The 22,979-nt window shown below is 41.0% G+C and overlaps 1 protein-coding gene across 2 annotated transcripts; it reads left to right on the forward strand.

Annotated features, from left to right (window-relative positions):
* The first annotated feature begins 477 nt into the window (after positions 1-477).
* On the forward strand, positions 478-22,612 carry ahctf1 (AT hook containing transcription factor 1). Of its 2 annotated transcripts, none has more exons than XM_022208761.2 (40): positions 478-736; positions 2,918-3,044; positions 3,668-3,818; positions 4,028-4,130; positions 4,713-4,893; positions 5,051-5,258; positions 5,606-5,722; positions 5,887-5,971; positions 6,095-6,245; positions 6,463-6,595; positions 6,887-7,068; positions 7,280-7,341; positions 7,674-7,802; positions 7,991-8,081; positions 8,298-8,387; positions 8,779-8,919; positions 9,207-9,311; positions 9,744-9,840; positions 10,041-10,164; positions 11,487-11,543; positions 11,767-11,913; positions 12,287-12,477; positions 12,567-12,711; positions 12,833-12,964; positions 13,167-13,314; positions 13,477-13,627; positions 13,725-13,832; positions 14,082-14,226; positions 14,416-14,631; positions 15,010-15,685; positions 15,852-16,022; positions 16,366-16,471; positions 16,905-17,026; positions 17,122-17,417; positions 17,651-19,483; positions 19,759-20,032; positions 20,301-20,474; positions 20,563-20,651; positions 21,136-21,215; positions 21,431-22,612. In XM_022208761.2, the coding sequence occupies exons 2-40, from the start codon at positions 2,924-2,926 to the stop codon at positions 21,627-21,629; spliced, it is 7,731 nt and encodes a 2,576-aa protein (XP_022064453.2). In that variant the 5' UTR covers positions 478-736; positions 2,918-2,923; the 3' UTR covers positions 21,630-22,612. The 2 variants fall into 2 exon arrangements, with proteins under 2 accessions (XP_022064453.2, XP_022064454.2); XM_022208762.2 differs by having other exon boundaries at positions 479-736; positions 19,789-20,032.
* Positions 22,613-22,979: the final 367 nt, after the last annotated feature.

Genomic DNA, 22,979 nt, shown 5'->3' on the forward strand with positions numbered 1-22,979 from the left:
TTGCAAGCCAATGACATTTCTTAAACTATGATTTTGGGAATCTACAGATTAGATTGAAAATGTTGCTATTTTTAAATGTGTATGTTTGGTAGATAAATAGAGACCACAACTGTGTGCACAAACAAACCAAAATTGTTGTAGTAAAGTTTGTGTTTTTTTAGAAAGAAAAAGTTCTTTTCACTTGGCCTGTCTTTTCAACAATGTGGATTGCAAACCACTGATGTTGCAGGCCTTTAAGTAAGTAAGAGGCACCCTATAGGATCTGGTCACCTATATAAAGTCCACCAGCTCTGCAGCAACCACTTAAAGAGTACTACGGACTATGATGCTGGAGTTTGAGCTTAGAGAGACTATGGAGTTAATAAGTAGCATGAACACCAACAGTACTGGCATATACGTATGCGTTTATAGCGTTATTGTTGTAGCAGAAATTACTCCTAAACACCAGGGGTCAGTAAGCATCCTCGGCTCCATGTACTCTGCCAGAGTCAATGATGGTGAAGAAGTGGAGCATGGAGCACTTTCAGACTATGGAAATGGCGCTTTGCGTTGTGGAAGCCTGAAGTAAGAGGGACCTTTCCTGCTTGTCAATCAGTTGAATCTACCAGATTGCTCTCCGTATGAGTAGCGCTTTGAAAAGGAGCGGATTATGACAGAGGAAGGAAGGAATCGGGAGATTCGTCAAGGGAACCATAACAGTCGTGGCTCTGATAAAGCCGTCAACATCCTCGGACAGGTAGGGTAACGTTGGTAGCAGCTAACGGCACATTGCATCACGTTTTCCAGCGCCGCAAGGAAAGAGCTAACGGGGCTTACCCAGCTCACTGAATTCACTAATGCTGAATAAATCCCCAAGAAGGTTTACCGTAAGAGCGTTATTCGTAACAGCGGAGGATTGACTGTGCTGTGACGTTGTCAGAAGCTACCAGCTATCTGTGTTGCCTGGCGTAACGTTTGAACTGTTCTAGCTAGTTCACCAAATTGCATTTGTCTACCTAAATTCTCAGATTCAAGGAAAGACAAGAGTTGTGGCTGTTGATCGAGAAATAGAAGCATGATGTTTCTGCTGATATGTCACTCGGGGTTGTCAGGTTGAAATAAACAACCGTAATGTTAGTCAGGTACATGCGGCACACTATGCTTCAAGTTAGCTACATTAGCGAAAGTAGCGATGGAGCCCGGGCTAGTCTAGCTAGCCACCCAGACTCTGCCTTTAAGAGCTATTAAATTAATTATAATGTTTAATGTTCTTCGGCGTTGCACTTCGGTTGTTGTGTCACTGATGTAACAATTTGACTTTATAATTCTCATTTGCTATCATCCGAATGCTCGCTTATACATTTAGCTAACGTTAGGCTAGTTAGCTTAACTTTAACGGTAAAATCGAATAAACTGTAACCCTACGTGACCTTGCAAGCTAACTGGGTAGCCTGCTAATGTAGCTAAGTGAAAAGTGTAGGACAGTTACCACGTCCTTCTCCAACTCTAAGTAACGTTAGCATATTTTTTATCTGTTGCTGCTGTGGTTCTTGTTTAACACGCCTGTGCATTACATTGTACCAAAAAGCCATTAATTGTTTGTTTACATTGAGCCAAGTTAGCTCAACGTTGACAAGGGCAGCTTACGAGGCTAATCTTTGCTCTGCACACGCTAACGAACAAGATAGATTAGCCACTTAAACGCCGTTTAAATACATATGCTTTGTCACTTGCGCTTCACAATAGACTGTGGTGTTATTTATGGGATCCAAGAAGTTGTGAACGTTTAAAATGTGTTGAGACGTTGCAAACTTTGCAATTGTTGACACATGTGAGCGCTACATGTTGTATCTGGTGATACTGGAGACACTCTTTTAATCGATAGATTCACTGCTGTAAAGTGTTTGCCTTTATCAGTTGTCTCTGTTGCAATGCTTTTAAGTGTATAGATTAGTCTTGTTGTGTTTGCAGTCATATGTTTCCATGTTCCAGCTCATGTCATGGCATGTGGCTGCATAGTGACAGGTTTGTTGCGCGGGAGTTCACTTGAATTCACTGTGTTTTACTTTATAGTCACAGAGGGCAGTATTGGGTCCAATTTTGCACACTAAAACGGAACATTTCTGCCAGCACCGCTGTGTACGCTATATACCTATAGATAATATTATCTTGTTGCCACACTGGTGTTCTGACAAGGTCATAGAATAGCATAAACATTTGCAAACTTGAATTAGCAAATCTACATTGAAGAAAAACAATTTATTTAATTTATTTCATATTTCAGTGAATACTGATGTGAACTTAACAAGCAGAAATTTTATAAACAAAATTTAAACCCTTTGATCCACTGATCTTTCTCTAAAGATATAATAAAAATGTAAATATTATTAAATGTATGTATACAGTATTGTTGTCTATTGGTAGTATCAGTTTGTCTGCAGAGAGAATGAGGAAAGGCGTTTAGGGAGCTGTCTTATTGATGATTCTAATTCTTTTTTACTAAAGTACCTTATCAGAAATCACAGCCAGAACACACACATCTGCTAGCACACATACAGCCTTATGTTGTGTTTTGTTGATTAGAAAGCAAACTCAGTTTCAGCCCCAGTTGTCAGCAAGGTTGCTGACAGCATGTTCCCTGACAACTGGGGTACAGCTGTGGTTTGAAAGAAAGACCTCTTTTGTACTCTAAAACCAGGCAGAGCAAACAAATCCAACTGGGTAGGAAGGATTTGGAGCAAGTCTTTGACGTACTGTCATTTTATCATTTTAATTTGACTTGCGATGTTTAATTAGTGAACAAGTGTCAGATAGGAGGATATTGAGGGAATAAAATGCTATTTTCTGCCATATAGCTTTAGCAATAATGTAACAGAATTTTAAGGGGAATATTGGTGAAGAGTAAAATATCCTTTTTTTTTTCCTTCTTTAAATACAGTAAACAATGCATGACCTGACTGCCCAAGTCACCAGCAGCCTGCTGCCTTTCTCCGGAGTGACTATAGATGCTCTGGGGGAGGATGAGATCACCCTAGACTCCGTTCTTCATGGGAGGTTCACTGTTGGTAAGCATGTTTCTAGATTAGCCATTTCAATTGTCATATATGCTTGTTTTGTTACCTCTGTTTGTGATGACAAATGCAAGATTTAAATCACACTGCCACTGTTCCCTTCATAAGAAAATAATAATTAACTATAAAGAAATATCTAGCTAACTTTTCATTCATTATTTTGTTTCATTGTTTACTAGTTATTAGGTCAGTTTAAGAACTAATGCAACCAATACCATTGTGAGCACTGCTGAAAAACTTTACTCCATGTTATTTAATGGTTTACCTGATTTAAGAATAACTTCAGCATGTTCTTTCAACTAATATATTAGTGAATGTAGAATAACCAGAGGAGCAAGTGGTAACTGTACAGTTTACATAGCAAGTCAGACAGTGACTAAGACAGCAACACAGATATGAACACTGAATATCTTTGGCTTGGACTCAAATATGCATTTATGAGTACACAATTTGCTTTGTATGTCTGCTGTGTTTAGCCAGAGTTTGTTGTAGCTCATTTTGTTGTGATTTGCTAAACTGTTTCTTTATTGAAACTTCCAGCTCTTGAGCTGTGTGATTTCCAAAAAACGTAACTCTAGATTTTGACACACCGTTTCTTTCTTTGTCTGCATATGAAGGTCGCAGTGGGTTGGCCTGGCTTGCCTGTGGACCCCATCTGGAGGTTGTCCATGCGGTGACAGGTGAACGACTGTCTGCGTACTGCTTCAGTGGCGGAGGGGAGCATCCACCCAGTGTTCTTGCTGCCAGGGACTTCAGCTGGCTAAAACGGTCAGTGCTTTGGTTCACTGTTGGTTATTAGTTGAAACTAATGAAGTGTGAACAGCTATTTGAACATGCAATGAGTGTACCTGGATAAGTGTCAGATATATTAGATGTGTTTACACATTTTGTTTGAAATTTGATTGTTGATTATATAATAATGACAGTGCTGAGCATATATGAAACGTGAGCTCTGTCACTGGTTAATTTTTTACTAGGTCTGGATTGCTGATTGGCTTAGAGGAAGCAGAAGGTAGCGTTCTGTGTCTTTATGACCTGGGATTGTCGAGGGTGGTCAAAGCTGTGGTTATACCAGGCAGGGTGAGTTGTGTCTCTTCTTCACTTTATTAGTCGAGATGTCCAATACAGAATGATAAGCATAAGCCTCAAATCCAGATGTTCTAATTGTGTTAATAGTAATAAATCTAACATTTATGGCAAAGTTCAGTTTATTTTAATATTGTACAATATCAGGGTATAGTAAAATAAAATCATTCATTCACACCTTTATGAACTCTGTCTACTCACAGTAGCACCTCTTTTGGCAGAAATTGCAGCCTACACAATTTTTGTTTTCAGTTAACAGTCAGCTCTATATTTTCCATACGGGCATTGATCTTTTGCTAGTTTTTAGTCATCTCTCCCTAGCAGATTTTTGTCAGGAAGTATTCAAATGGAGCATGAAAAATAAAAAAATGTGGTTATGAAAAACTTCATCTTAAAGAGGTGGCTTACCAGCTTCTCAGTCATATTTTCACATTTAGAATCGGCTTTGTAAAGCACTTATCTGAGGACAGTAAACCAAAATTTGGCAAACTATTTACAAGCTACAAAAAGTAAAATAATTTTATCTGCAATGTCACAACTGGAACTTTTCTCCTTTCAACTGCTTTTCTCATCTAGATTACAGCTATTGAGCCATTAGTGAGTTATGGTGGAGCCAGCACTTCAACTCAACACCTCCACCAGAGTTTGCGGTGGTTTTTTGGCATTGCTGTCGTAGTCACAGATCTTGGTCACGTTCTGCTTGTGGACCTCTGTCTCGATGATCTGTCCTGCAGTCAAAGTGAACTCGAGGCTTCAGGTGAGGAACATGTTTCCCTTAATCTGCTAACCATATGTTTTAAGCATTATGAAATTATATTAACACGCACAGATCCATTGTAGATCATTAATGAGGATTTATCTTGCTGTGTTTTTCTGAAACCATCTCTCTTTTTATGCTAACTGTCTGTTTGCAGACCTGCAGGTAGTCACCAAATCTCCAGCAGAAATTCCCAGGCTTAGAGAGGTCAGCACCAGACAGGGCAGACATCTTTGTCTCCAGCTGAATGGACCCACTGGAGTTGGAGCCACAGCTCTGCAGTACATCTCCAGGACCAACCAGCTGGCAGTGGGATTTTCTGATGGATACTTACAGCTGTGGAACATGAAGTCTCTGAAGAAGGAGTGAGTCATTATATCTTCTCTGACTTTTATATTGTGTGAAATTGTGGAAAATGTGTGGGCTTCAGTCTTGGATAGCCTTTCCTGGGAAATATGATCAAACTGTATTACTACTGTGTATTCCCAAAGGTGAAATGTGTTATTGCTGACAAGACTGCAAAAATCCATTTATTTTCTGGTGAATTAAAGTAGCTGGAAAGACGGTAGGAAGTGTATGGCTCTTGACTTTTTTTTAAACCAGAGGCAACATATAATATTGTAATTGTATGAACAGCATTAACGGGTACATTTTTAATTTCTTCAAAAATCACCATAAATATGTGAATTTTTGTTTGATGGTTCATTCTTAGATACCACTCACAGTTAGAGGGAGGCAGGGTGCCTGTGCATGCCTTCACCTTCCAGGAGCCAGAAAATGATCCCAGGAACTGCTGCTACCTCTGGGCTGTCCAGTCCTCTCAGGACCTGTAAGTCTTGACTGTACCTCGGTTTGAGTTTAAATACAAGCGTTCATACTATCTGGATTTCCATATACTGCTTTCAGGCAAAATGTGCACGTGTGTGTGTGCGCGCGTGTTTTTTTTCTCCCAAAGTTCTTATCTTTCCTCTCTCTCCCTTTACTCCCACACAGTGAGGGAGATACAGTCAGCCTCCACCTGCTTCAGCTGGCCTTCAGTGAAAGAAAGTGTTTAGCTTCTGGGAAGATCCTCTATGAGGTCTGCAGTGCATACATAACACACATTATTTACTGTTCCTTACAATTATGAGTCCTTTTCTGTGCAGCTCCCAGCAAATGTACAGTGCATTTATACTCCCCTCTTTGTCGTACTCTCACACAGGGTCTGGAGTATTGTGAAGAACGTTACAGTCAGGATTTATGTGGCACAGCTTTCCCTCTCAGGGCCCAGACCACAAATACCCGCCTGCTGAGTTGCCAGACTATCGAGAAATTCAGACACCATCCTGACCGGGATGACAGCATGAATGAAGGTTAGCCTGCATCTACTGAGACTTTCTGTGGAAGATACCAATATGTTGTGAGAGATTTTGAGGATTATTTGTCCATATCTACTTTGTCTCTGTTGTCTTACATGCTTTTGGTTTCACAATCACGTCTTCTAATGCCCTTTCTTTCTTTCTTTCTTTCTTTCTTTCTTCTTTCTTTCTTTCTTTCTTTCTTTCTTTCCACACCTCTTCACCTTTTCAGTTGCATCTCCAGACACCAGCCTATCTATCTTCAGCTGGCAAGTCAAGGCGTACGGTCAGGGAACTCCGTCTACCTACGTTGGAGTCTTTGACATCAACCGTTGGTACCACGCACAAATGCCAGACTCATTACGGTACAGTGTCTTGAGTCCTTCACTTGGATGCATTACCAAATTTCACTCATGCATTTCCACAGTACTTTGGCTGAAAACGTGTCCTCAGTTGAAAATGAATATGCTTTAAAATGAAGAATACTGACAGACATTTTATGTAGGTCCTTCTAAATGTGTTTTTCCTTTTATAATGGTGTTAGTATTTCTGTAACCCCAAGTAATGGATCTATTTAAGTGCTCATTGTGAATTTATTGTATCAGTTGCTTGATTTCATTTAACACTATTTTTGTGCATTTCTTTGTTTTCGTCAGAACGGGAGAGTCTTTGCAGAATTGTCCTTACTTGGCAGCTTGGTCTCTGGACTCAGTGGTGCAGATGGTTTCTCCCCATGTCCTCCTCGATGTGGTGGTACATGAACGCAGCCTGAGCAGGGGCATGCCCTTCACCTGCCCCCCACCAGAACAATACTTCAACCCCACCACATATAACTTTGGTACGTTTGATACGGAGAGACAACAAACGGTTTAAAACTGAATTATCTTCCTGGTTTGTTTTTTCCCCTGTGTATCCCTCTAGTCTGTCTGTATTGCTCTATTGTGTCTCTACTGCAGTATTTGTTGTGCAAATGGGGTCAGGGCTCTCATTGAAATACAGTATTACAAATGAGGTTGATTGTGTTTTTTCTTCCTTCCTTTGTTTTTCAGATGCTACCTGCTTGCTCAACTCTGGAATTGTGCACTTAACCTGCTCTGGTTATCAGAAAGAGGCATGCTTCTTTTGTTAATTTGTTTATCACCAAAATTTTACCTCATGGTTAATTCTTAGCATTTAATCTACATGGTTAGAAGAAGTGCATTTGTTAACGTTTAAACATGCAAAGAAGAACAACATACCGTGTGTGTATTAGTTTACTTACAGCTTTCTTTCATTGGGGTATAGCCTATTCCCTGTGTATCTTGTGTTTAAACAAGCTTAGGATGACGTAATGCTTATTAAGCTAATATTTACCATTCAGATGTGATTTTAATTTGTAAAAACTGAATGTCAGGTAAGCTTATTTTACACTGATCAGCACTTCATCTTTGTCTATACAACCAGACTCTGAGTTTTTTGAAGAAAGCCGCTCCTTGTTCCAGTGATGTCATCTCCACTAGCTACTCTCACTGCCTTATGTCCGGCCTCCTCTCATCTCGTCTGTCTGACACCCAGGCATCCAGCCTCACTCAGGTACAGGCACACACTTGGCAAATACTATGTCCTTCAGAGCCACTTCCAAAGCCACCGTTCTCAAAGCTGTTTTAGTCCCTGTTTTAATACACAGTCAAGTAAATGTTTCATTGTGACCAGGAATAAGAACAATATTTATTCAGAATTTTTGATCATTTTTGTGCATGCAACTTTGTGTTGGCCTTTAGGAGGAGCAGCTTGATGCCATCTTGTCAACAGCGTTGGAGACCAGTTCTTTGGGATTAATCACTGGCTGTATCAAGCAGTGGACAGCAGAAGGTAAGGAGTCACACTTGGAATAGTTGTTAGTGTTTCCTCTGCTCTTCCAAACATACTGCAGACTTGCCTGTAAATATGTGGTGAGTTTTCTTTTTGGCCTCATCATGCATAGTACATGTGTATGCACAACTAAATCCATGCCAAGCTCTTCTACGTACACGCACAGCTGCATGCCTTGCAGTCAACTCTAACTATTCAAATTCTGTTCTTCAACAGAACAACCAGGATCTGCACTGAACCTGCGCTACATACTGGACTGGGCGTGGAACAAAGTAGTCCAGACCAAGGAGGAACTGGATGGCATCTGTATGTTTAATTAGACACACACTGTTAGAAAGCTGCTTCTACAGGACAGGAGTTTAAAAAAAAATCTTTTGCTGGATCATTTTCTTGTTACTTTTTCCTTTTGTAGCTTTAGGTGTAGGTTTGTTATCGTTGATCAAACTGAAATTAGGCAGGTGATCTCGTTCAGGTTTATGATAATGTAGACGTTGACAGTATAATATTAATTAACCTTATTAAGGGTAGAAAATGGTTGCTTTTCCCTTTGCCAATATCATAAATTATTCTTGACCTAACTGATGACAACTCCTTATGTGAAATACCCAATTTCAATGCTGCTGTTTGCAAGTTCTCCTCAATGTATTAATGTATATATACATTATACCATGTATCCCTGTGTGTGCTTGTTCCTTAGGTGCACCGCTGTTTGACAGCTCCTCCAACTTCACTGACCCTCAGACCATGCAGCTGCTACAGCACAGTCAGAGGCTGCTCAGTAACCTCAGTGCCATCTTCCACTGTCTGCTCAGTGAAGCCCAGGAGCTCACACAGAAAGGTGAGATGTCTACACAGATGCGGTCACACATACAGGTTTTATATTTCCCTGTGGTGTCACTGAAACGAGTTCAGTCGGCACATAGACATTGTTTTGATTCCCTTTTTTTTTTTTTAAATCACTACTGTGTATTGATTTCATTAAAAAGATATCTAGTGCGTCATAGGTTTATGGCTTTATACACTCTGAATTGTAGTGTTTGTTCTAGTAAATCAAAGGCTGCTGTGTTATTGTTTTTTGCCATTTGTGGTCAGTAATAAGCTCTCGTTTTATTGTTTGTTATGTAGGTCTTGTAGGTCTGATGAACAAGAACGTGGTGTCCAGTCTGATCTCCAAGTATGCTCAGGTGGTCCTGTGGTTCTGTCGCACCGGTCTCCTCCCTGAGGGATCAGGTAATGCGATGCTGGCACACACAATCTCATTCATCAGAAGACACCATTAATTGAAACAACACAAAACCCGCCCTCTCATTGTCACTGAAGAAGCAATTTGAGAGCAGTTACCGCTGCAGTAATAACTATGTGAAGAGTATAGTATACCAATCTAAAAATATGCTCTGCTTGAGTAAAATCCCTCAATCTAGAAAAGAAAGCCCAGATGCCATGATTAGCTACATTGGCGTGTCAGTGACATCTGCTTAATTGGGCAAATAAAGAGCAATTAGTTGTGGAAATGTGAAGTATCCTGCCCAAATTGGTTTCCGTTTTTCATTTAACTTGCAAAGTCATCAGAGCATACAATGCGTTAAGAGTTGATCAACTTTTCATTACATCTATATTCAGTTTTATTTCCCTTTCTGTCTCTCTAACTGCTCTCCCCACCAGATGAAGATGCTCTCCAGATTCCCAGGCCTTTCTACACTCACTCAGTCATCAGCAACTATTACACAATACGCAGAGAGGAGCTGACCAGGCTGGCCAAGTGAGTAGTGAAAGCAATTCAGTCATACGTATATTCCCGTTTTAGGCCTGATATAGCCAGTATCTTCACAAACAATGACTTAATTACATGAGTAATTCAGTACTTTAATGTGTAAGATGACATATGCCCATCTCATATTTCCTCATTTCACTTTTTCTTTGATAACGGGACAAACTGACAGTCTTTTGCTGTCTTCTCAGGGGCAAGTGGTGTGCAGACTGCCTGATGATTGACGGTTTAGTTGACCAGTGTGGTGAACGTTTGATCAACCTGTGGAAAAGAGATGAAGGCGGAACAGGGCAGTACCCACCACCTACACTGCATGTAAGGATTTCAGATTTATATTCTTAAAGTTTTTTTTGTACACTGTATACACTACTTAATTTACTTATATTATTTGTAGTGGTGGGACGGTAATAAAAAATAATCAAAGTAATTATAGGCTTTGTAATTAATTCTTCGCATTTTTGTCAAATAGCAACATTTGACACAATAAGCAAAGTTTTTCAATTTAAAGAAATTTTGGTTGATGACTGAATCAATGAACAGACGTATATGTGCGCTTTATCCCTATATTACCATTTGTATAATATTTGGAATGAAATAGAGCAGGTTTTTATTGTCACTATTACAAAAAAAAACAATGAAAATCAGTTTGGCACTCTCTGTATTAACAACAATAAAAGATAAATTATATAAAGCAATATTAAACACAGATTACAAACATATGTGCCCGAAATATATGCAAACAAATTTAATACATGAATTTCTAAAACTATTATGTCATCAGATTGTTAAATAGTTAAATAAATAGGACAAAACTAGTTTCCATTTCTAAAATCAACATTGTTGTGAGCAAAAAATGACCAAAACTGCCCAATGTATCAAATGTGATACGAAAAATATATCGTATACAAAATGATAAAATATCTGAATTCCAAAAAAATAAATAAATAAAATTTTCTGGCTATTTTTGATGGGTCATTCTTTACATGGTGGAACAACAAAAATGTCTGTTTCATTTATATTTATCTGTTCGTTTTTCATCTGTCCACTGCATTCACAGATTAGTGCAAACTCAAAGTGCAAATATAGTGATTATATTTAATATTTTAAGGCTTTGTGTAAACTCAAGCACTTTCAGTGTCTTAAAAAATGATCTATTATGGGATGGCTACACCGTTTGTCGTTACCAGGACCGTTGTAGCTAACGCTAGCTCTGGTGCCAACAGCAACATGTTTTCCATTGAGGTGATAAGAAAATTCTTTGTTGTATAATTGGCACACAACCACGTTTTTGTCCAAGCTGCCATTGGGAAGTATTGTAACAGGAAACTTTCCGCCCAACAAGTTCAACACGGTCTCATCAACCGTCACTTTCTTGTGCGCTGAAGTCTCTCAGTGCGTCCTGTGCATCTTCTTAGCAGCTGACAAACAGACTTTAGGTACGTTACATCCCCCTATCGGGCTGGTGTGTGTATCAGTGTTACTGGTGTGACAGAAATTAGGGAACTTAGAAAGGTGTCATTAAATGCATTTTTTTAACATGTTATTTTTTTCTGTAATTAATTAATCGAAATGCATTAAACTCCCAGCCCTAATTATTTAGAATTACTGGATATTAATTGCATATTCTTTGTCTGCAGGCTTTGCTTGACATATATCTACTGGACAACATTGACGAAGCTGCCAAACATGCAATTGTATCCTTCAGCCTGCCCTACCCATTTGCAAAGCTATACAGTTTCAGTATTTTTCTGTTTTAACTTTACATTAATTACTGTTACTTTTTTAATGTTAGATCAGTTATTTTTCAATCTTGGATCCGCAGTGATAATGAATATATTGTTCGTAACATGATAAAGAATCTTAAACTGTCCCAAAGATTCATTTGAGCCATGTGTAATCCTTGACCCGAGGTTCCAGGTGATTTACCTGTTGCTGGATGTCATGTACTCCTTCCCCAATAAAGATGGAACATCAGTGGAGTCTTTCCCCACAGCTTTTGCGATCCCTATCGGACTGGTCAAACTCGTACAAGGCCTCTGGCTACTTGACCATCATGACCATCAGGTAAATATTTATTTACACATTTGCCATCTATCATTGAACTATCTCAAAGAAAATGCAACTGATCAAATGTATCAGTCCATACTGACAGTGACTTCATTGTTCATAACAATGTGTGTAATTTATTTTTCCCTCTGGTGGGCTTAGTGAAGTGTATTTCTACTCACAGCAGTTTGAATAGCACAAATCTGCTATTTATACGACGTGAACTTTTGTGCCTCTGTGAGCCGTCTTGTTTAGCTTGATTTCCTCCAGGTCACAACCATTAAATTCAGCAACCTCATATATGAAAACATTGCTGCTGAGCCCTTTTTTTAATGATACTATTATTGTGTAATTTTTTTTCAAAACATGTCATTTTCTGTGCCCCTGTCAGAGTTCATTTGAGCTGCTCTTGCATCCAGCTGCTTCTCAGTGTCACTTTGAGTGGCAGCATGAGCGTGTCCTGCAAGCTCTGATGTGTCAGGGCCAACAGTCAGTGGCACTACGATACTTCCATGTTACAAAGCCCCCGATTTCTTCTACGGCCCAGGCCAAACTTTGCCTGTCTGTACTGCTCCACAACAGGTAAGTTCTTTGGGTGAGAAATGGTTGTTCAAGAACACTGGCAATTTTCTTTTACCTTTGATTAACCAGACATTGTGCTTGTCTTCCAGGTGTCTCGTAGAGGCATGGTGCTTATTACGACAGCACTCTAATCGCCTGAACATGAGTGAGCTACTGGGCTTCATGTATGAGAGTTGCCAGGAGCTGGGCCTAATCAAGGAGCTGCTCAAACTGCCCCTGGGCCTCAATGAACAGGTAGAGATACAAGTGGAAGCATGGTTAGATTGCCAATGGTATACTTGTTAATTTTCTGCAATATTATTTCCCACTGCCACTGTCTTACCTTGTGTAATTATTTGTTCTGTTTTTTTTTCAGGAATCTTTGGAGAAGTTTCTTCAGGGCACTGGGGGTCTCCAGAACAGAGAACTACTAATGGTTCATTACCTTCAGCAGGCAAACTACATTCCTGCCCTGCAGCTCAACCACAGCCTCAAAATGAACTTGGTGGTATGTTTAACACACACGCATAAAACGACACCAATAATCCCTGTAATTATTTTGCTTCATGTGATATTTAGGATGACAGTTCAAGTGTTCACAATCAAATGTTCTGAATTGTCACAGCAACCAAAAAGGACATTTCTGTCGCCACTTTTTTCCCCCAATCCTAAAATTGTCAACATGTTCTCTTTCTGGATTGTTCCTGTAGAATGAGCGAGACCCAAAGCTTAAAGAACGAGCCAACACCAGGAATTCTATACTGGATCAGTATGGCAAAGTTTTGCCCAGAGTTCAGAGGAAACTGGCGATGGAGAGAGCAAAACCCTACCAGCATTCCCACACAATCCACAGAGAAGGTGAGCTTTGAATTCATGTCTGTAACCATTCACCTCAATGGAAACATTTATATGTAGGAAATCATGTAAACCACTCTAGTGTAAATTACTTGCTTGTTATGTTGCAGTCATGTTTTGTATATTTATCAAATCTAACTAACACATTTGCAAACTGTCTTCCAGTTTCTCGGCCACAGCCACTGTCGACCATCACCAAGCGTTCTGCCAATGAGAAGGTGATGTCCAGGGCTGGATTTTTCAACAGTGTCTTGACCAAGATTGAGGAGGTGTGGTTAGGCAAGGGAGGTACACCCCAATCCTCCCCATCCAAGAGGTGAGCATAAAATGCATAAAGTGCCTCTCAAGTTGAAGAACCTACAGTGTTTGTCTTGAATTTCCCCCCTAATTTCATTCCCATTTGTTTCCCTCAGTCCCAGGACAGCTGATGCTCAGGGTCTCACCCCTAAGCCTTCCTCTCTGGCCCTTCCAGAACCCTTCCTTGGAACTCCTATCAGCTTGACCTCCAAACGAAAGTCAAGGTACAGTGCTAATGATTGCAGTTTGTGACTTACAGAGTTTGTTACTGTGTAGTTTCTTAGATTTTGACCTCTGATTAATAATTTTATTATAGCATTTTTACACTCATTGAATTACCTAAATTTCCACTTTTTAATATTCTGTGAACACATAAGACATTGAATATTTTGTGGAATGTCAAGTTTTTATTAAAACCACATCTTAATGCTGTGCATGCTTTTTATTCATTCCTCCTCTTCAATGTGCTCCAGGCTCATGGACTTGGTGGTTCATCCCTCCTGTCACACCCCTCAGCCTCTTCTCAGCCCTCCCAGACCTCCCAGCTCCTGGGTTTCTCCAAAGAGCATCAGCAAAGCGCCTGAACTCAGTTTGCTGCAAACACCGCAGGTTGTCAAGGTGAGAATGCAAATGTAGAATTCATTGTTTTGAAGTAAAGACATTATTTATCATTTACACCTAATATCATGTGTGTCTTTTATTTTTACATTTTTTTTACTCAGTTATTTTTTTTGTGAGTTCCCTTTGTGGCTTCTGAAGTACTGTAGTATTTTGTTATTTATGCTTTTGATGTGCTTGTCCCCTCAGAGAGCTAGGGCTTTGGCTGCCTCTGGCCCTGTGTTCTCAGCCTTCACTCCTCAGTCTATCCTGCGCAGCAGCCTGAGGCCAACACCCGTTGCCACGCCTTCAGCTTCTCCGGGACGCTCCATCACCCCTCCACTCCGCAGCAAAGAGAGCCGCATCACCTTCATTGAGGAGGCTGAATCCCCTGAAACGGAGAAGGGCATCCGATGGACTAATGGGGTAAGACCAAGCACAAGTTGAGAGAAGCATGTTGGCTCTAAGTAACTAACACAAACAATACAATCTCTCCTTTAGTATTGCATTTTATGAAGTTGCTCCTAATGACCTATTGTATTGGCTGGTATCTTAACAGACATGTACTTACTACTTGATTCTTTGGTTCTTTCAGCAGTTCAGTATATGGTGCACTGATATTGTATTTCATGTTATGCACAAAGGTGCAGCAAACCACTAAAATGAACAGACCACGCTGCAGTCGAGCTTCTAACTTATCTGTCCCTGGGGACTCTGTCAGCATGCGTTCCTCTTGTGATTATTTTTTCCTGTTTCTTTCATTGGTAAATTTGATTTTGTCTTTGGAACCGTTTTCCTCTGTAGATGGCAGCAGACAGTGAGATTAGCCTGCTGACCAGAGGAAGCCTACTATCCAAGGCTGCACGTAAATCATGGTCCTCACAGCCCGCTGAAGAAGAGGAAGAAGATGGTGATGAGGAAGGAGAACAACCTCATGTAAAGTTCTTACCTCCAGAAGGTGGTGTTCCCTCACCACAGCTGAGGAGCTCTGAGAGCGAATCCTCTTCCATCCATGAAGTCACTGTAGAAACGAAACCATCAGATGCAATGCAAGCACAACTTAGTGTGAGCTTTGATGCCAGTCAGGCATCTCTCCGGTCAACAGACACCACTCTAGAATACTACGATGCCCCTCTCTCAGAAGACCCACAAGGGGAGGATGGAGCTACAGAGAAGGATGATGAGGTCGTAACACTAAAGACTGAAGTTCCAACTGAAAAGGAAGAACCAGAGGAAAAGCCCTCGTTAACCACTGAGCAAACCGTCCACATCACACCTGAGGAAGCTGAGAAGGAAGAAGAAGAGGTGGAGGATGAGGAAACATTTGAGGATGTAATGGAAACTGGTCTTGAACAGACAGCTAAAAATGAGGAAGATGAAGTCCAGTCTCAGAAGGAGGATGAAGAGGACGTTGAGTCAAATAACAAACCAGATGATGTTGCAGCTCTTGACCAAGAGGAGATATCTATTCATGAGATGGGTAATTAATTTTCAGAATTTGCACTATACATTTCTCTACAACCTTTCGTAGAAGGTGGATTTCTTCACACCAGAACCACTCGGCTCTGTAAATACATTTCAGAAAAAAGTTGTTATAATAGTTTGTTTTTCATCACTCTTCTCTAAAACATCTCGTATGCTACTAGTTGCTCACCAGGTAACAGAGAGCTCCGACTGTGGCGCTGAAGTCGAATCCCAGGATCTTCAAGTGAAAGCTGAAGGACAGGATGTCCAAACAGAGACCAATGAAATCCCAGAGTTGGTTGAGCAACCTGAACCATCTGAAGCAACTGAAACTGCAAATGAACCAGCAGAAGGTATGGTGCAATCGACAGGTCATCCTTAAGAGTCATTTTTGCAACACTTAGAAGATATTACTACCTCATATACATGATTAAATGCATACACAATGCTATGGGGAGATGGTAAAACCGTGTTAGATATTCAGAAAAACTGGAGCTTACTAGTTTAGTTTAAGACATTATTTTACCAGAGATTATGATAACTTGATTTTATACAAAGATTTATGCTTTTCTGTATTATTTGAACAATGTTAGTTTCCAGATTTTTATTTACTTGTAATCATGAATCAGTGGTACTAATCATGGTTCTGACGATTCCGGTTTTTGAATGCCTTTGTTGTTTTGTATTGTCCATCAGATCTGACAGAGTTCGTACAGCGACACCTGTTTGGTACCGATTCGTCTCCTCCGCTGACCCGCACTTCAATCCACAATGCATCACAGATCCAGACTTCCCTCAACAGGTATGTGCTCTGCTGTTTTCTGAAACAAAAAGTCTTTGCTATAACACTGCACTGCTAAATGTGTATTCATTAAAGTTCACCTCACATCTCTGTGGTGTAAAATGTAATTGAACATTGCATTGTAACAGTGAACACACCAAATGTGTAGTTTGTCGTCTCGTAGTTGAAACAAATCAACAAACAGACCAGGGTTTGTAGCTGTTGTGAAATTAAACATGAATGCTTTAAAGGAATGGAAGTTATTGTGTGGGTGACATTTATTCTATTCAGGTCATAAGTTCATAATGGACTTCATGTTAAACAAGCCTTCATTTGTCAGTGAGTCACCATTACACCAGTGCTTCAGATATGAGTTTTTTCAGTGGTAAATATGTTATGTAGTTTTATGTAAACTGACAAGTTAAATCTAACTTTTATTCTCATATTGTCTCAGTGAGTCATTAGATGAGGATGAAGAGAAGGAGCCAGCTGCTGCTGAAGCTCCCCCGGTGCTCACCACCCAAAAATCCACTGCTTCTGTGACGTCCTCCGAGCCAACTGGCACCGACTCCCGCTGTGAGGAAGATTCTACACACATGAAAATGAACAGTGATGCTATTAGTGGTGCAACACTGTTTTACTCGCATGTATTTTCTTACTTTTCTGTTTAGCTGTCGTGAGTGTCAATGATAGTGAAGACCTTTCCAGCTCTGCATCTGAGGAAGAGGAAGAAGAAGATGAGGAGGAGGAGGAGGAGGAGGAGGAGGAGGAGGAGGAGGAGGAGGAGGAGGAAGAGGACTCTGGTAGTGAAGTGGAGATCATTGAGGAGGTCCAGGGTAATGGGAGGCTGCCACCCCTCCAGCCCAGTACAATTTTCGTACAGGAGGAACATACACACTTCCTGCCACCACTGTCAGAGCAGGAAGCTGCTGAGTTCTCTCTGATCGCACCCGGTACAGAGATGAAGGTACCAAAAGTAGTCCCGAAGCAATTAATGCCTGAATCACCAGAGTGAAAATTCAGAAGCTACCATAATAATTTAAACAAGCATAGATTTAAGTCCCAAAACAGTCTTTATCTTATGTAAATGTGATCATTTTTGATAAGAACAAAACAAGACAAATACATGGACTTCTGTAGTTTGAATAATTAAACATTATCCAAAAATGACCCACATTGTATGTGTTTGCGTTTTTACAGATGGTGGAAGAGGACATGGAGGGTGAGGTGGTGATGGTGAGACTCGGGGCAGATGGTGGAGGGATGGATCCAGATGAAGTCGTACAGCAAGGGTCATCATACATGGAGCTCAAACCTTCTACCACTCTCCTGGTACCCTTGGAACTTGTTGAGGGACAACACAGTCTGGCCGATGGCGCTGAGCTGGGTCTCCCTGATCTTCAGCAAACCGTTGAGACAGAAGAACCACAATCTGAACCTCACTTCTCTCTGATGCTACATATCGATGAGGACGTGGATAGAGACGTAGACACGCCAACTGTAGAGAATGATCTGCAGTCCTCTGACCCTTCTGCTCACTCTCCTGTGGCGGACGCTGGTGACGACTTTTTGGCTAAACCTGAGATTCTTCTTTTGGCCACAGCTGACCAAGATGATCTCCAGTCTGGAGAAGCTCTACAAGAGGACAACGGGAAAGAGATGGACACCTTAGATGGAAATGATGTCGATGGACCGATGGAGTCCGAACTCATAAAACTTGAAACTGAACTACAGACTGAATACATTGCAACAGAGCAGGAGAGAGATGATGCAGAGTTAGTGCTGTTAGCTGGCGATCATGAGTCCTCTGCTCATTCAGTCTCTGAAATGACTCCAGTAGGAGAACTCCCAGCGGCCGTGGATGAAAAAGACTCTGTGGCAAAAACTCAACCTGCTGATCAGGAGATGATGGAGGAGGACAAACTATCACCTGCTGAGGAGCTGCAGGAGCCGGAAGAGCTGCAGGAGCTCCAGGAATCACAGGAGCCGGAGGAGTCGAAAGAGCCGGAAAAGGAGCTGGAGGAGAATGGCCTTGTTAATATAGACACAGAGGTTGCCCCCAGTGCAGAGCCAGAGCCTGCTGTGGGGGAGCTGCTAGAAGCAGAAGAGGCTGAAAAGGAAGAGAACAGTGTAGAAATTAAGACTGAGGAGCAATCGCAAAAGAGAGTAAGGGGAAGACCGAGGAAATATAGAAGAGGTTACAACACCCCCGTGAAGCAGGTTTTGAGCTCAAATAGTCAGCCAGAAGAACAGCCTGTACCAGAGACTCCCTCTTCTCAAAAGAAGAAGGTTCCTTCAACCCCAACACAGAGGACAACAAGAGGGAGGAGGACAGTTACGTTTGTCTCCCCCCTACCAGAAGAAGCAGAGGAGCCAGAGCAGGATGGAGATGTAGAGGAAACAAGCACTCTGGTCCCTGCCTCTCCCAGTCGTACACTGAGAAAAGGTAAACGGGTCAAGGAAACCAAAGTCCAAGCCAGCACACCTCGAAGAAGTACCCGCAATGCTCTGCCAGACCCTCCTAAAGATGAGACTGAAGAGATGGAGGCCATGGATAATGATACCTCAGTTGCATCAACTTCCAAGGCTTCTTCTCCAGCCGGACACCCCCTTAAGGGAAGAGCAACAAGGACCAGCCAAAGGGCCCAAAGTGGCACTGAGGAGGTGTCTGCAGCTCCAGAGAATGAAATAAAAGAGAAGGACCAAGAGGAGGAGATCTCTGACAAAAAAGTCAGTCAACGAACAGGCTCCAAGACTCCCACCCCGGCCAGACGCAGGACCACTCAGGTAAACACTCCTAGGAGGTCCAGCCGAAGGATACTGAATAGCAGTGAGGTGGTGGCAACACCGCTTGAGACCGTGACAGAAGAACAAGATGAGGTCTTTGCCTCCCCTGTGAAACGCAGCACCAGAAAGACAAAGATAGAACCATCAGAAACTCTGCCTGCTCAGCTGAAGGAGGAGAAGCGACTTTCCAGCCCTGGTAGAACATCTCGACTGTCCAACCGGATTAACCTAAATCTATACCCACAAGTAAGGATTCAAAACGCTGTCTTTGTTTAACAAAATACTGATTATAAATAGGATGGAAGTTGTTGCAGGTAACAAAAGCATGAATTTCTTCAACACCAAGAATAATAAAAAGTTACATAAATAATTTTGTTCACCATCACCTGATGTCCAAGAGACATTTCATAAAATGCTTTTTTTTCATTCCTTATTGTCATGCATGCCCTATACATTGTTCCATAATTCACATTGAAACCATGAACCATCCGCCATTCATTAATAACATTTGACACTCCCAGGTGAAACTGGTTCCTGTATCCCTTCCTCAGAGTGTAAGGAAGAAGAGAGGAGAGACAATTACCGAGGACATAAAAGAAAGTGAAGATCAGCTCGAGCCTGAACTTAGCAGAAATACTAGTCGAACCAACTCCCGTCGCCCAACTAGAAGCAAACTTTGGGATCACCCCGAGGAAGATCTTCCTCTGTTGGACTCACCGTTGGAGGTCGATTCTGAAACCCCCGTGGCAGACGCCCTCATCAAGAGACTTCAGGACGAGGAACAGAAGCTGAAGGGTATGCAAAAGGACACGTTAAAGTTAAAATAGCACTGTATGGGAGTGAGTGGAACTTAGTTAAAATTGATATAGTCTTCAGTTTTATGTCAGAATCGCAGATCTTATCGGAAGGGGATCAAATTTATACTGAAAGATAACATAAAAACTCTTTATAGTGGTGATTTAGCTGTAATATGTGGATTTTTTTTTTTTTTTAGATTTGTACAATGAAGAAAAGAATTAAAAATGGATGTGGATTTGTTAAAAGTGTAATCTCTTAAATGTAGGTGGTGCAACCGTTACAAAGACGTTGAGAACCAGCAAGAGGAGTAGCAAGTCCTCAGTGGAGGAGGCTCAATCTCTGCCTCCTGTCAAAGACCTGGCCCCTGAACCTGAAGACGATGAGTCTAGTCCAGGCGAGCATTCATTCATCTACTCCCCCTCACGTAGAAGGACAAGAGGTGAGCTGAGTGTTGATTCACTCATATTTAACCACTCATCCATGTATCCAGGCCGGCTATAACCCTTTGTTGTGTCTGTGTGTTTCAGCCCGTAAAACAGAGTCTCTTGGCCCAGGTGAAGAGTCTGCAGCACCTGTCACTCGCAGCAGAAGAAGAGTCCAAGATGTTGCTCCTCCGGTAAGAGCTTCTACTTACAGGGCTCACACTTTTAATGAGGGCTAGGTTTTTGTTTTTTTTTATATTTAGCATATGTAGTCTAAAGGTCAGCTGTTTGAACTTGCAACACCATAAGTTTGAGTTTCATTACTAGCTATGCGCAAAGTTGATTTTTTTTAAATTTAATTTTTTAATCCTGGAAAACACTTTTAAGAAATGGTATAATCTTAGAATCAAAGCATAAAATGTTATTTTTTAAGTGGATTTTTTAAATGTATATTTATCTGTGGTCATGTTGTTACATCTCTATATTATGATGAACTTTTGAAAGATGTTTGACAAAGCACAGACAGAGGAGCCTGAACACTGCTCTGAAAAGACACAAGCTGTATCTCAGGGTTTAAATTACTAATAATGTTGTAGAAATGGAGGGACAAATAATGAAAAAAGATTTTTTGAAGAAGGTTTTTTTGTTTTTAACATCACCTTTTTCGTTTTTTTGAAGGATGAGGTTGCCTCCGAACCTGTGCAAGTGGAGAAAGCAGCTGGTGTTCCTAAAACCAGAACAGGCCAACGAACAGCCAAGTAAGACAGACCCTTCCTACACTAAAATCACTGCCAAGAACTGCTGAATTTTAAACATGGCTACACAATGTTTTGTTTTTACATGAATAAAGGTTTAGTGTTCCCCTAAAACTTTGTTTTGTATGCTTATTGTGTGTCTTTACAATCACAATTTACTCTCACAAGCCGAGCTAAAAAGTACCCATGATGATCTTTTTCTTTCCCATAATCTTCAGATCCAAATCTGTTTCGGAGCCACCTCCCATAGCAGAGGTAGACCTGCTCTCACCCCTGCCCAGTCCAGCTGATCCGTTGCCCCGAGCACAGAGGAGGACTAAGGACGGAGAGGTCCCGACCACCAGCATGAACCTTCGCCGCAAACGTGTTATGGACACGGTTTTCACAAAACCCGTCACCCGGCGGAAGAGACTGTAAGGAGGTTGGTGGTGGTTTTAACCAGTGAACCTCAGACAGCCACCTGAAGATCTGAACCAACTCAGTCATGAGCTGTCAAATTAAAACGTATGCCTAATCTCATGATGGTTCTGTTTCCTCAAATGCCTCAGAGCGCTGCAGCTTGTATATTGACTTCCCTGCAGGATAATGAAAGCAGCGTAGGCAGCAAAGTATATTTTTGGGGCACACTGGTGGATAGCAGTGTGAGAAAGAGGACTATATTTTTGGAGTTTACATATCCCTCTCATACTGATTTGATTTCACTTGGTATTGTATTTGTGGCCATTTTGTGTTGGACATTTTGCGACGTTCCCCGGCTTGATTCTAAGGGCACAGAATGGCACAAAGGAAATCAATCAAAGTGAGGTTTTTAGAAGTTCCCGTTAATAAAACTAGACAGACTAAACTGAACTTGCCCCTGATCAAGAGGTTTTATTTACTTTTTCCTTATATTTTAAATTTTTTTGTGGTGTTTACTTTTAAAAATTCAAGGCCTGCTGTTTTTTCTATTTAAGAAGAAAAGCAAACCAACCCAGTGGAAATATATTTCTACTGCTAAATCTGTATATAGACTTTTGCTATGTTCCAAATAAAGTTCATAAATAAATCCTAAAGAATAATGTTCATTTTGACTTTTTAAGTGTCTCTCGAATACATTTGATCTGACTGCCTATGCCATAGTCTTAAAATTACACTTGACTTGGGGGGGGGGGTTCTGTGAAAGACAACACTGTTAGCAGATTTGGACTGTTGCTGTCTGCCATGAAAATGTTGTATATTGTGAAAGAAAAAAACTTGCAGCGGTTTGCAGATGTTAAACTTGATGTGGGACATGTTAATATACTTGTTTAATTAAATTTATGGCAACCACCATCTGAAACAAAGGTTATTTTCTGATGAATGTATGTAGAATGTCTTATTTTTGATGACTGCTCTTTGATAAATATGGCAAAGCTCGAATACTTCTTGCGTTGAGTGATTGTCTCAGCGTGTGTCAGTGTGCCGAGTGTTGTTCGAAGGACGGATGAAGTGACTGTCTGAAGTCTGCAGGCGGCCACCGAAAGGAGCTACAAGCCTCTAATTATCCTTCACTAGTTGCTACGACCTTGTCCTGTCGGGCCTCAGATATCAGACATCCAGTGTTGAGCTTCAGTAGTTCCAGCTCATAGTTAATAGCAGCACTTTAGCCTTTCATGTGATGCCTGATTTCAGAGAGAGGTTTATGTAGATATAAACATGCCCAAATGTCCAGCATAAATGTGACTCTCGAAGCACTGTCTTCCATAATTTATGGGTGCAGACAAGGTGAAAGTGAAACCACCCTTATCT

This window comes from Acanthochromis polyacanthus, chromosome 2 (assembly GCF_021347895.1).
Source record: "Acanthochromis polyacanthus isolate Apoly-LR-REF ecotype Palm Island chromosome 2, KAUST_Apoly_ChrSc, whole genome shotgun sequence".
Taxonomy (NCBI): domain Eukaryota; kingdom Metazoa; phylum Chordata; class Actinopteri; family Pomacentridae; genus Acanthochromis; species Acanthochromis polyacanthus.